Below are 14,853 nucleotides of genomic sequence, written 5' to 3' on the forward strand. Positions count from 1 at the left end.
GTTAAGAGAGCTAAGAGGGGAGGGGGTGAAAGAGAAACAGCTGGGATGGAGTTGTCTATTAGGATTACAAATGCAACGCGCAGCGGACTTGCTTTTCTGCGTGAACGCTGAAAAATAAAATCCAAAGCAAAATAATCGCCATTTGGTTAGCTGTATAAGTGTGTTTATGTGTGTGTGTGTGTGTGTGCATTTCTAGTCCTCCAGACTAAACGGAACCTTCCATTAAAGTGTTCCGCCTCGTTGGCTCGGGTTGCCGCTCCTTAAAGTTATCCAATCAATTTCCTTGGTTCCTAGGTCCCTTCCGATTTCTATCTCTTCCTTTGTTTTCCACTTTTGCGGTGACCCGAACGAAATTACACCCCCTACGATAAAACTTGAAACTTGGAATTTTTCGCGCAAAGTCGTCTCGTCTCTTTCTCTCTATAACGCGCATGAGAGTCGACAATATTTTTTCGACATGACGAAAAATTAATAAAGAGCCCGTGTATGTATGTGCACTTCCTATCGCAAAAGTAACTTTCCTTCCTTCTCGCAGCGCGAGAAGTTGAAACGAAATTTGTGCCGCGCATCCGATGATGTTAGGGGAAGGAAAATTCCTTTCGGCATAGCAAAAGTCTGAAAGTCTACTTTAAAACTCTATGTTTTTTTAATTGATTTGATTTGAAATTAAAAAATAAATTTTCTAGTTTCATTGGGCGCAATATTTTATTGTCGCGCTTTTACAAAATTAAATATCTTTGTGATCGATTTTTTAAGTAAAATTCTGTTAAAACAAAGCATAAAAAATTAAGACATAAAAGATATTTAAGATATACAATATGAATTTATATATAAATTAATAATATATAAATTTAACATATCATATGACAGATATATTTTATTACAAATATAAAATAATTTATATATATTTATTAATATAATAATTTATATATAAATGTTTTTATACATTGTAAATTTCTCTTAAATAAATTTATATATCTTAAATTCTTCCTACACTTTAAGGAAGAAAATGAGCAGCTTGCTTTTATCTGTATTGCTTCATCTTGGATATTGTGCTGAGTAAGTAGTTGCCTCGACAATCGATTAACTCCCACGCGCTTCACTCTTCCGTCCAGTAATATGTCGCAATACCTCGTAATCCTCACTAGATGCACTCAGAAATTCATAGAGGATTTTCCCGAGTCGAGTATTTCGCAGCGAATTCAATTTCCTGCCGAGTCTTGTTCCTCCGCACGCCGACATAACAGACATCGCAGAAAATAAAGAATACGTATAAGTAACAATTTTCTCAAGGATAAACTTTGCAGGACGTGTCTAAAAGCTTCCGTAAGATGCAGTTCTTTTATATTTAAAGGCACTCTCCGCCTCGATGTAAGACCGAAATGTATACGAAAAATCTTTCCCATTTATCCATTTCATCGAAGAAAGATGCTAATAGAATTAAGAGAATAAACAAACAATGAAACTAGATAATTTTTTCATGAAGTAATATTTTTTTTTGTATAAAGAGATATGCTTATTGCAACCTTGAAAAATATGTAAAAGGCCCTTTTAACTCTTTCTCATTCAGAAATCTCCGCAAATATCCCTAATATTCTCCGCTTCAGCGGCGGAATAAGATTTCGGGGGATCCCAATCCATTTGAAAATTTCCGCACGAGAAAATCCAACCGTGGACACATTAAGGCGACCAAGATAACGTAACGACTACAATAGTAGCGATTACTTTTAGGCGGAATTCGCGCATTCGCGGCGTATTAGCCGGCGAGTTCGCGCGCACGCAACATTAAACTCGTGCAATGCCCGATGGGATGGGAAAATGTGTACAGGCATCTCTCTCCTTTCCCCCTTCACCCCGAACGGGGGAAGATTTATCGCGGGGTAGGAGCGCGGAAGAAAAGTTGGAAAAGTTGCGCCCGAGGTTCGACACGGCTCAGCCTCCCTAGATTCGCGAAAGAGGAAAAAATGCGGAGCAATCCTTTCAGCCGCGTCTCAAACGTGCCGTGGAAAAGAGAGTGCAGTCGTCTACGCATCTCACGCACAATGGGATTCCATAGGCGTATTTATGGCCTAAATATTCCCCTTTTAGGGAAAGGCCCAAGGAGGGTGTAAATGATCCGCAGGCAGGGAAAGAGCGAGATACCAAGGTATAAATGCAGCGTACATTTATCACATTTATGTGCTATTTCGATATATTTAATTATTGAGGAATCAGAGGTGCATTCATCTTTTGAAGAGGTTGCATACCTTTGTCGTGCGCAAAAATGGCCTAGCTTTGAAAATTTATTTCTCAATAAATAATGTAGTATCAATGCAAAGTTTTTTTTATTTTATTTGTTATATATTTGAATGTATGTATATAAAAAATTATAATTTTTATATATGTCTTTCTATGATTTTTTAATTTATAATATTCATGAAATTAGGTAACTTAAAAGAAAGTTACAATTTTGTCACTTTTATTTTGTTATAAAGAAAAAACAAGATGGAAAATTAGAAAAAGCCCTCGACAGTTTGTAACTATAACATTTCTTTACAAGAAAATATTTTTAATTCTCAGATCGAACTAAAATCTACAGTACAAAATCATGCAAATATATAACAAAAAAATAAAAATAAAATATCCTGCATTAATATTATGCTATTTATTGACAAAAAAATTCCCAAAAATAGGCCATTTTTACGAGCGACAAAGATATGTAATCTCTTAATAGAGTCTTACACAGAGAGAATTTTCTCTTAGAATTTACCTTGAAAATCATGGGTAATCGTGGGAGAATATGGTATGAAAAAAATTTTTTAAATATGTTTGATTAATTTTACCATACTTTTAGTAAATTTTACTATACTTTTAGTAAATTTTATTATACTTTCAATAAAATTAATCAAACATATTTTATATTTTATTGTGATAGATATTATTTTTTATTGTGATAAACTTTCCATAGTATATTGTTCCATGATTACCATGATTTTCAGGATAAATTCTAAGAGAAAATTTTCTTTGTGTACGAAAATTTTATCTTACATATCTTTATTCAAATTTAAATTGTTATTGTTATTTATTACAACATCCCTTGAAGAAGAAAGATGAAATGAGCCTCGCGGGAGACGTTTCAAGTGAACTTGGAAATTGCGACATAAACACGGGGTTCATCGCGATCTCTTTTATCTCGCCGGTTTAGTGGGTTAAGGATCTTTGCCGTTACTTGGGGAGGAAAATTTTTACGCCCCGAATAGTTACATGATTTAATGCTCGAGTGTAATCATAGTATCATATTCACGAGCTCCATGTACACATCAGCGGTTCTCCGGTTTCCTTCTTTCCTCTACAATTTATCAACTTATACCACTGTATAAATCTCATCTCGCCGAATCACGCTTGATTGTACGCATTCCCGCGCGAGAATTTCAATTTTATTCTACGACATTTAACTTTTATTATATAAATTATATATAGCCACGCGTTTATCTCTTCCGAGCAACAAAGTACGCATTTTTATTTGCAAGCTTCTCGCCCCCGAGAGCCGTTGATACAAATCAAACATTTGGAATCTTCGTCGCGTTTGCGCGCGACACGATGTAGAATTTTCTAAGAAAACACATTTCGGGAGAGACATGACTACTGTGGCGAATTCATAACCCACCCCTATAGCCTAGGGAGAGAGAGAGAGAGAGAGAATCGCCGGGTGAGATTTATCTTTCGCGCCCGCGATCAGAGAGACAGAGGGAGGAAGAGAGAAAGAGACACTGTTATGGTTTCGGCTCTGGGTAGTCGATCTGGTTTCGTGTTATTTTACATAAATCTGAAGCTACACCATGTCGCGTGCGACATCCTCGCGCTGTAATTCATGCTATAGCCGGCCCCGCGCTAACTGAATTGCTTTCGCCAGGCTTCCTGCCAACTTTTAAGCTCGCGTGTCAAAGGCACGGCACCGACACGAGATTTACGTCACGCGCCTCAACCGCGCCAGTCTTTTGATCGCATTAATATGAAAATTAAATTAATTAATTAGTTAGTTCTAGATATATATATGTACAGTGTTACGTCACTATTCCCGACCGCCCAGCTGGCGCGAAGTTGATTTATGGTTTTTGCATCGCGCGGATTATTATGATTGCGTAAACTAAATACGGGCTGATTTACATTTTCGCATCATCCGGCGTCCTCATGTGCGAGGCATAAATTTGCGTCTCATATTCTGCGAGTTGACCCTAAACGCATGATTTGCTACGATAATTTGCAATTAACAATTATCAGCCCGCGTGATTAATTAACTCCTAGTCATAAGTGATACGTAAAAGTGTGTGCGATAGAACTGTTTATTGAATAAAGTATTTCGCGCGACTTATATTCGTTTTGAAAATTAAAGTGATAAGCGATAGGAACATGAATTATATTATATAGTAATTAACATAATATAAATTAAATATGTCGTTTTATTGTGATCTTTACAGGTGATAATTGTTTCTTTAACAATTCTTGGTAATCAAATATATTTTAATTGTCGCGCTTTGAATTTTAAGTAAATTTTGCTTGTTATCTTCAAATTGATTTAAGGAACAAAATATCGTGATTAACAGTCGACATTAACAGTTAATTAATAATTAATTTGGATTATTATTACAGAGGCACGATGTTACATTTGCGCTGTTAACAGATAATGTATAATACAATACAATACTGTATAACACAATAGTATGCTCCAGGGCGATTACTACCTTGTGTATTATAACATAATAAATGTTTTCGAGTTAAAATTAAAGTTCCGCAGAATGTAATATTCGAAAATATATCATCCTCTTACTGGACTATTCGCGCGACAGATTTCGATAGAATAAAGCATAAGATACGCGCGAAATGTATTTATTATTATTAAACAGTCGATACATTATGCCTTTGCATCACTTGATTCAACAGTTTGTATATATATTTATTCGCATTTTTAATCTGAACTAGGGAGACATGAATATGCGTTATACTTAAATATGCAAACATTTTTTAACGTTAGATATATTCACGATTCCAAAAAATATTTACAATAATATTATCCATAAAATTGCAATTTATAAATTTCATTTTTCATTATTCCCGCTTACAATTCTTTATTTCAAATGAATATATATATTTGTATAAACTTATACTTTGACAAATAGTTGTCACTATATTATACATGTCATTTATTACAATCCTATGCGCTGGTCAACAAGAAATTGATATATTATTTTCGAATATTATCCTTTATTTAAAAATTTTATCGCGCTTGGCTCTATTGGCCGACATCTATAACATCAGATCACATTTATTTATTTATTATTTATTAATATTGAGAGCCGATTAAATAAAAAATATTTCTTAAAAATTTTAATTCGCATGTTTATTTGCATTTATTAATAATTCTAATTAATATTTATTCTAGAGAACTAAAGCCTGCACTATTTGTTGACAATAGATGTAGCATCGTATCTTTGCTAGTGATTCATTTTAACATAAGTATTGGTGTCAATTTATTTAACATAAAGTGTAGTGTCAATACGGTTTCAGCGTGGTGTCATTGTTAGCGACGAGTGGTGTGTGAATTTGATCGCGTGACGTTCGGAAGCTGAGCGGATCGTATAGCTTTATGCGATCGCAGTTTCCGCGTTATTCCCCATCGCAATACACACACGTAAAAAAAAAGTTACACGTCATGTGCAAACAATGTTGGGAGTGTCGTGAAAAGTGCCACACGGCTGTCATAGGTTTTTAATTAGCGCGATATATAATAATTAACCGTGCTCTTGTGCTTGTGCCACAAAAGCAATCAAGCATAAATACATGAGAGAAGAGAAAAAAAGATTTAAGTGACAAAGCAACCGAGGCAAACAACTTATAATTTATTATTTGTTACTTGCTCGACATCTTCATAATAGTCATTTATTTTGCATAATTATGTAATGTAATGCATGTTAAGTATTTCACATTTTATTATTTGCAAAAATATATTAGCATAAATATATAATACAAAAATTAAAATATGTTTTAATTAATATTTATATATATACATATAAACTTTAATATTATATTTAAAATTTATACTATTTGTATCATTTATTATAAAATTCATCATATTTTATAAAAGTTTAAATATAAAAAAAAATCTTTCTTTAGAATTTACGTAACATTTATATTAAATATATATTTGAAAGACAAATACAAAATTGTGCGTAATATAATTATTTTTAATATTTTTTTATTTGAATATGTTTCTACTTGATGGATAAATATTACGTAACTTTGCGTAAGTTTTTGTAAAGAATTACCCTAATTTAAAATAAGGCATGGTTTTTTTTGCACTGAAAATTGCGCGTTAAAAAATACGTCTAATATTAAAGTTGGATGCAAAATTTTAAAGTTGATATACATATACGATCTGTCAAATACACCAGGTGATGTTGGATATGGGCATTACACATGTATATGTTTAATTAACGAAGTAATGGAATTACGCAACAATTATATTTCTGCATAACAGAGTTAAATCAATATTAATCTTGCACATTGAAAAATTAATTTCTCTTTCTTTATTATGTATCCTGTATTTAAAAGGTTCATCGCGCTTTATCTTTGATTACGTTATTCATAATAAAAATAAAACGATAATAAGAGACTCCACAATATTACGCAGCTGTTACATGCTTGGAAAATAAACGACATTGCAATTATCAGCTCTATTAAGTTGCGTTATCAATTACTGTCACTGGCTTCTATAATATATCATGTCGTATCTTGTAAACGCGAGTTTACAAACAACAAATAAGTGCTCAAACAAATTAATCTTCATGTACATAATTGTCATTTTTTTCTTGTAATGACTTGACGCAATTTTGAATATTTTTTCATTAACTTACAATTTATATTGTAACATTGTAATAGCAGCTAAGCAATTAAGCGATAACACTATTGCGAGGAAGGATATTACAGATAGTGTCGGTCTCGTCCTCTATTCTATCAGTTCCTATTAGATGATGAAGTCATGCCTTATCATCGATACGATAATGGTTATCGATACGTCCTCGTGTAGAGGATTGCACTCGAATTCTATTGACATAAACTCACGTAGGAGATATAATAGGTGATTTGTGCCCGTGCAAATTTAATAAACCTTTCAAGATAAAATACTCTTTTCATTATTTCTCTATTTTTATTCCAGTTTATTATTTTCTTACCTTTCTTAGACGTGCGGAACGAGTCGTCTTTAGGCACATATTGTATATCGTAAACCAATGTCGTGTTTGCCAGGAGAGTTTTATCCTTGTTGATCTTGTAAATGGCGTACTTGAAGGCTAACTCCGATGGACTATCCTTTTGATCCTCGGTAAAGATCGCTCCTGCAACAATTTGAATAAATGTCTTCTTTAAACGCACTAAAGTCTTTCATCTCATATTCGGGACTTTATAATATTACAGTAGCCATGAATTATTAATATTATCTATTTAAAGAACTGCACTATATATGATAAGATATTATTTTTTTAAATACAGTAACGATATATAATATATGCATTTTATTATCAAAAATGATATAAAAATATGTAAGATTAAAATATATAATGTATATCATATAAACATAACATATATATAAGTTTCAAAAATACAATTTGCGAAGACAAGATAAACATTAATGAAGCTTCGAAATACCGCGCTTTTGATCAAAAGTAAATACGCATTTTGCATTTAATTAACCGCACGTATAATTTATTAATTTCATTTAATTAAAATCCATCCATTAAAAAAAGAATTGCACCGAAGGGAATCAAAATGGATCAAAGCGGATTCTGTTCGCGAATGTAATTTTCTACAAAGAGGCATTTTATCTCACGATTCTTAATAGGCGAATTTCAGCATGTTCGTTAATTGCACGTTCATTTTGTTCGGTGGTACCGTAAGTACGGGGAATTTTATTTTACAATTACATTATATACTCTTGAATTGCGATTGGAGTTTTCCCGGGGGGGGGGGGGGACGCGTCCACGCCAGAAGCAGGATAGTGTCGGCGGGCGAATCCGAAAAAGAGAAAATTCCGGCTACGCTAAAAGAAACTGAATTCATTGAAAGTTATAACCGAGTTCGCGAACTTGCAATAACGATCCTCGTTCCCTATCTATCATACATATTCTACATATACATATACAACGGTAAGATACCCGCAATTCTCCTCTAAATTTAATTAATGACTTCACCACGAGCGCAGCTCACTTCGAACGCGAGTTTTAATTAAATTCGAATAATTACCGCGGCCAAAACCGCGCTCATGGTGTCAGAAAGTACTTGGGCGAAAACTACTTTTCGTAAATTAAACCGAATTTGTGTTAAAAATAATCAGTATTAAGAATTACATTTTCTTTTGTCGCGCAATTAATAAAATCATTTTACATTACACTTTTACAATTGGTATATAAAGTAGGTATATAAAATTATTATTTACGTATTCGATGAAAATCGATTGAAATAATTGATAATTAAATTGATCTCTCTCTCTCTCTCTCTCTCTCTCTTAAGGGGTATAAGATAATTGATGAAATTATTCTGTTAATTAATTCGCGAAATAAAATTTACCTTGTATAAATATCACATTTTCTCTCTCAACTTTAGAACAAGATTAAAGAGAAACATTGGTTGCGATCGGATAAAATATAAAATATTTATAAAATATTTAAAAAATATTTATAATTGTTATTGTTTGTACAGCAGGCAGTTTGTGCCGTCGGCGAATTCACGGTTACGTATTATGTTCTGTATTTCAGAAATGGCAAAAATTGCAGCAATTAGCATCAAATGCGCGGCGGAGATAACGATTAAATGTACTCGCGCTGATGCATCTGTAAAGTGCACGTATATAAATGCTGCTGCTGAAAATTCTAACACGTTTACAAAATATCTAAGAAATAAAACGGAACCGTAATTGACGGCTTTGTAATTTTGTATCGCTTTTCATTATATTATCTCTCATTAAGAAATTTCGCGAAATCTCTGTCCGTTTAAAGACGGCTTAAGCGAAGCGGCACTTTGCCGCTCGAAAATCGTTTTACGTAAACATGTTTACGTCGTTATTGTTTTTTTTTTTTTTTTTCTTTACATCGCGGTCGTTTTCGTGATTACGGCAATCAACTTCATACTTTCAAGCACTTCCCTTTCAAGCACTTCCCTTTTTCCCTTTCTCGCGTTCGAATTGATCAAATAAAACGCTTTTAAAAAAAAAAAGATAATACATTTTTCCACATCAACTTCATTGCGACTAATCTATCTCGAAGTAATCTGACCGTTAATCCCTCGAAGCGCTCTTCGCTAGGTAACTTCAATTTCCCGACTTTATCTTGCAGCACGTGACTGCTGCAGCGTTTGAATTTTTATACGAGTGATCATTTCTTCTTCCATAAAAAGAGACGATTTCTTTTTTTTATAAAAAAGACTAAGCACCTAATTAATTGGAGTTTTGAAAATATTTCTAATGTACTCTGTGCTCTCTCTCTCTCTCTCTCTCTCTCTCTCTCTCTCTCTCTCTCTCTCTCTCTCTCTCTCTCTCTCTCTCTCTCTCTCTTGTGTACCTATATTAAAAGTATCATCTATCGCTTATAATATTATAGATTACAATAAATATTTAATCACAAAATATGCTACTCATTTATAAATTTATGAATAGGATATAAAAAAAAATAAAAGTAAAATTTATATAGAATTTAAGAATCAGTCACAAGTTTTAAGTTTATGATATAATTAAATATTGTTTAAATAAAAATAATTTATAAAATATAAATTATATTTAGGAGAAGTTAATGTTATTCTATTGTATAATAAAATAATTTTAATTATATAATAATTATTTTGATTGCGGAAGCGCGTGCTTGTTAATTTTGTTGTATAACAATTTCTAATTATCTCTCATTTCATCAAAATATATTGATTCATAAAAAATTTCTCATCTATAATATCTAAATTCTTATGCAGTTAGAATATTATTCAGTAATATAAGGACGTTGCATTTAATCATGATTTAATCATTTATAGACATGCAAATTTATCTTCGTCACACTCAGGCTTTTCTAAGATAAAACTCTTATGTCGGTGAATCAATCTCCGTCACTCATCCGAAAGAAGTCAGTAATAATTATATGAAACCAATTATTTTTTAAAGTGATGTTATGACAGAAATTGTTATTGGCAGGAATTATTTTATGCGAATATTTAAACAAATATGGTTGTAATTTTAGCAGACTTATTCTGCTCCAGATATGTGCGCAGAGGAATTATTTTGAATGTCAGTCCTTTACAGTATTATATTAGAAAAATTGTTTAAATTTTCACGCTTTGATTCAGCATTTTCACTTTAATCGATTAATCTTGTCTCTATTAAAATCCGTATATTATTATTTACAAATTTTCGCATTGTGATTTATAATTGTATATAAACTATATATTAAATACACAATTATAAATCACATAGTCGTTATTTAATAAATTTTCTGCTCTCTCTCTCTCTCTCTCTCTCTCTCTCTCTCTCTCTCTCTCTCTCTCTCTCTCTCTCTCTGTTTTATATTAAGCGTTTAATTAGACAGTCGCTGATATTGCTTTAATAATATTTGACAGAGGCTCATACTGTACTTAACATGTAGCTATGCGACGGACATTAACGTGGCCATATCTGAGTTCAAACCGCATTACAGCAATTGTGCATGCTCTACAACAGAGTTGCATTGTTCTCTCGAGTGCAGTGAGAAATACAGGGATAGACTGTAGGATATTTTGATGATGGTGCATTATCGTTGGGAACGATGAGCACAAATGACTCTCCATAAGACATTGTCTCTTGCATCGAGTAGAAATTGTTCTCTTGTTTGCCAATTGCGGCTCAAATTTGCATTAGTATGAATAAAGCAGGAATGACGGCGGAGTATCAGATATATAAGACTTTTACAAATCGATAAAAAGTTATTAAACAGATTAGTGAAGTTTGACGCGCATATGTCAAAATAAATCTATTCTCTCTTTTTCTATTTCGTTTCTTAGTCTAAAGACTTTTCATTTAATCGAATGTGTTCAAATATCGTGATCCAAGTGTTGTTTATTAAATATATGTTTATTTTTTAAATGTAAAAATTAAAAAATTTTAGTTTATTTTGAATTTATTTAAAAAAAAATAACTTAAAACATTACACGATATATAATATGTTATTGTTATTTACGTACATATTACGAACATATATCTGCAAAGTTCATTAAAATTACACATCGATTTTCATATATTGGATAAAGTTTAAATATTGTAATAATAAATAATATAATTTTTGAAATAATAATGAACAAACGTCAAGTATATGCAATATTTAACATAATATTACTGAGTGAATCAAATAACGTCTCTCGCCGCCATCGGCAATTTTCCAAATAATTATAACTTGGAATATTCGGTAAGATATATTATAGAAGATACAAATTAATTAAGATATAAATGACGTTTTTTGCGCTAAAGTCTGTTTATATTTTTAATTTTATTTGATTTATAGTTATCTTTATTTTTTCCGAAACATCATTCGTGATGCCATTTGTGTGTTTCGTAATGATATCTATCCTCACGCGTAGTTTCTAAAATCACTGCCAACGAGATCTCACAGCGAAGCCTCTCCTCAGAGACATATAAGCGCCAACTTTTATTGAAATGGAATGCGCTTTCGACTTGAGAAAAGTCGGAGAAAGCTCGAATATACTATTCGTTTTTATTCCGATGCTCATTGAGAGAATGACGAGTCTTCAGAGATCGTAGATGTTATAAATTAATGGGCTCTATGCTTTCTGGAAATAATCAAAAGCAAGTAATTAAAGTCAAAAATATTTAAAGAATTGTAATAATACTTTTTTAAATAGAAGTTTTAACTTTTTTATATATTACAATATTACACTTTTATAACAAACATATGATTGCAATGATAGAGATAATAAAAAAATACGCCTATCTATTAATTAATCGACCTAATTGCGTTAACAAGACTTCGAAGAAAACTATAAATCACCGTTCTAAAAATATACTATCTTATAAAATCTTATAAATGAAATGATGTATAAATCATTCACCAAACAATTGTTTTTAAAGTTTCGTATGTTGATAAATCTTTTTAAGAGGTTTTGTATTATAGAATACAACGCACATACACATAGAAAAATATCAATAGCGTATTATAAAGAGCAAACACAATTTTGTATTGCTGCGTATCAATCGATATTGTTTCCGAATTCCTGATATAATGAATTATTCTATCGGATTTTCCCAATTTTGCGTAACTGTGGTACTTTGAATAGATTTTATATATGTATTTGCTAATAAATTTTGCTGTAATATTTCACGAGAGAGCGCGGCACGTTGAATAAATTACTGGAAAAACCAAAACGAGAGCGCGGAAAGCACAGTTGTATTTTCAATACCGTGCAAAATATTCATTGACATACAAGTTTTGAACGATATTATTAGTATGTTGATTGTTCTTGGCAATTAATATCGGAATATGGGAGACACTTTGCGTGCGATCATACGTTGTCATTAATAATTATATTGTTTAATACACAGTTAAATTATATACGTTGAACAAATGCCTTTCTCTCGGTTAAGATTTTAACAAACTCTTTTTATTAAATTTATTGCATTGCATATTCATTATATGCGCGCTATTGATACGATCGAAACATATGTCGCTCGTAGATTTAATGTAGATAGAACGATCGACATAATTAAATAAAAAGTGGTCATGATAACAGAAATTTCTCATTTATATATTCTACGCTTTAATAATGAAGTAATCGAGAGCGGAATAAAATCTTGTAATAAAATAATAATTTTGACAGCGCGTGTAACATAATTATTTATTAATTATTAGCTTTATAAATAAAATATACAAATATAAATTTCGTTGAGTATTAATTACAAAAGATATTTTATTCATAATTATTGAAAGTTTCGACAAGCTGGCTACATTTACATACTTGTAAGCGAATAATTAATATATTTTCTCTTCTCTCTCGTCTCTCTCTTTTCTCTTCTTCTCTTATAAGCATTGCTTTCATAAAGTAATGTAACTTGTTTATATTTTGCTCGAAAGCGATTTTTTTTTTCATTTTTTCTAATAAAGTATAAACGAAAAAAGTAGAAAAAACATACTGTGAAACTCAAAGCAGAGCCTGCATTCCACGCGCGAACAAGGTAGAAGGAGCTAACATAACCGTGTGAATTGTTGTGGACGTGGTAAGACCCGCTCGATGAACTTGGGCAGGGCTGCAGCTGATGCATATGTAATTAGTCGCGCAAGTTGTCGCGAACATTCTGGAAATTTCTATGAACATCGAGCCAAGATTATTAACATAACGTAATTTTATACTAATGATGTCCGCATCAAAATTAGCAACAACTTTGTAATATGTAACTAATGAGTTCTGCTACGAGCGATTGATTTCGCTCATGTTAAAGTTTATAGGTGTAACAATATCTGTATTTAATTTTCTCTCTGTCTCTCTCTTGTGTACGCGCAGTCTATTTTTATATAAAATTGCTTATTTAAATAATGTAGTTTTTTTCGATAATTTTAAAGTATAGTCCTCGCTTATTTTATTTCTCGTGCACCCCAATATTTTAATAGAAATTTCAATTGCTTTTATGTGCTGATATCAAATAGGAATTTTTTTTATTATTATGCCACTTTTATAATCGCAAAAACTTTATTTTATTTTATTTTATAAAATATTCAATTTTATAATATTGAGAGAATTTGTATTGATAAAATATTTTATTTTATAAAATACAAAATAAATTTTTAACTTTTAGTTAGAAGAAAGTTTTAGAAACGTTTATAGAAAAAAACTTAGATATTAATATTTATCTTTAGAAGAGAAGGAATAGTCAATCGATATAATATATTTAAAAAAATACATAAATATAATATTATATATATTATATATTATTAATATAATTAAATATTTGACAGTAAAATAATGAATACTTTTTCTCTTGCTCGATGAAAAGTTTCTTGTGCTTCTTTAAATAGCGCGCTTTTGCGAAAATCATTTATCTTAATTACTGCAGTCAACAAGTTAAATAAATTCCAATCTGGAGGAGTTGGAGGAGAGAGAGAGCATCTTTTTACACCCATCTCTTCAAGGAGATTCTCCTTTCCACTCAATTATTATACGTTGATAAGATTCTCGCTTTTCCAATGAAGCTTCTTGTGGAAGTTGACGTTGCAGATTCACTCGTCGGCAGTTTCGCCATTATCTTTCGCTATCGCTGCTCATTGATCCGGCGCGGTGAACTTTGTAAACTTCGGACAACTGTCTGCACCCACGTCAATCAGGCAAATCGGCATTCACAGAGGGGGTGACTTCGTCCTTTCACCCGCTTCCGGCAGCGGCGAGTCGGTTCTGGGTTGGTGAGGGTGATACGCGCCTCTTGGTAACATAGTCGGGCACTTGATTAAATTTGTTTGCTCAACATCTCTCTTAGCTTGCATTCCGTTCGTGGGCGGAACGCGTGTCGAGCTAGGGTATTAAAACAGACAGCGCCGATTTCGCAAGTAACAATGAACACGTGTTTGATTATTTGCACGTTCTTGGATTATCTTGACGATTTTTATGTATAGAAGTACATAATAAAATTTACAGAAAAGAAGTGTTAAAGAAGTTTGGACAGAAGAATATAATTAATACTTTAAATCTTAAGAATAAAATCTGTATGTAATATAAATATCAATGAAAATGTTAATAAAATTATTAAACTTATTAAATATAATAATTTAATATAAATAATAAATAATTAAAAATATATTGTACTTATGT

At 31.7% G+C, this 14,853-nt stretch overlaps 1 protein-coding gene and 1 long non-coding RNA gene across 10 annotated transcripts in view; one reads left to right on the forward strand and one right to left on the reverse strand.

The window, feature by feature from the left end:
* LOC145944699 (uncharacterized) overlaps positions 1–14,853 on the forward strand; it is a 261,286-nt gene that overhangs the window by 95,160 nt on the left and 151,273 nt on the right. The gene's annotated exons all lie outside the window — the stretch shown is intronic.
* LOC145944688 (glutamate receptor ionotropic, kainate 2) overlaps positions 1–14,853 on the reverse strand; it is a 200,961-nt gene that overhangs the window by 63,082 nt on the left and 123,026 nt on the right. For all 8 annotated transcript variants that reach the window (XM_083053214.1, XM_083053215.1, XM_083053213.1 and 5 more), the window contains exon 3: positions 7,209–7,370. In XM_083053214.1, coding sequence (XP_082909340.1) covers positions 7,209–7,370 — 162 coding nt within the window. The remainder of the gene's footprint in view (positions 1–7,208; positions 7,371–14,853) is intronic.

Source organism: Prenolepis imparis, unplaced genomic scaffold (assembly GCF_030444845.1).
Source record: "Prenolepis imparis isolate NDT839.2.m4 unplaced genomic scaffold, iyPreImpa1.0 SCAF_13, whole genome shotgun sequence".
Lineage (NCBI taxonomy): Eukaryota > Metazoa > Arthropoda > Insecta > Hymenoptera > Formicidae > Prenolepis > Prenolepis imparis.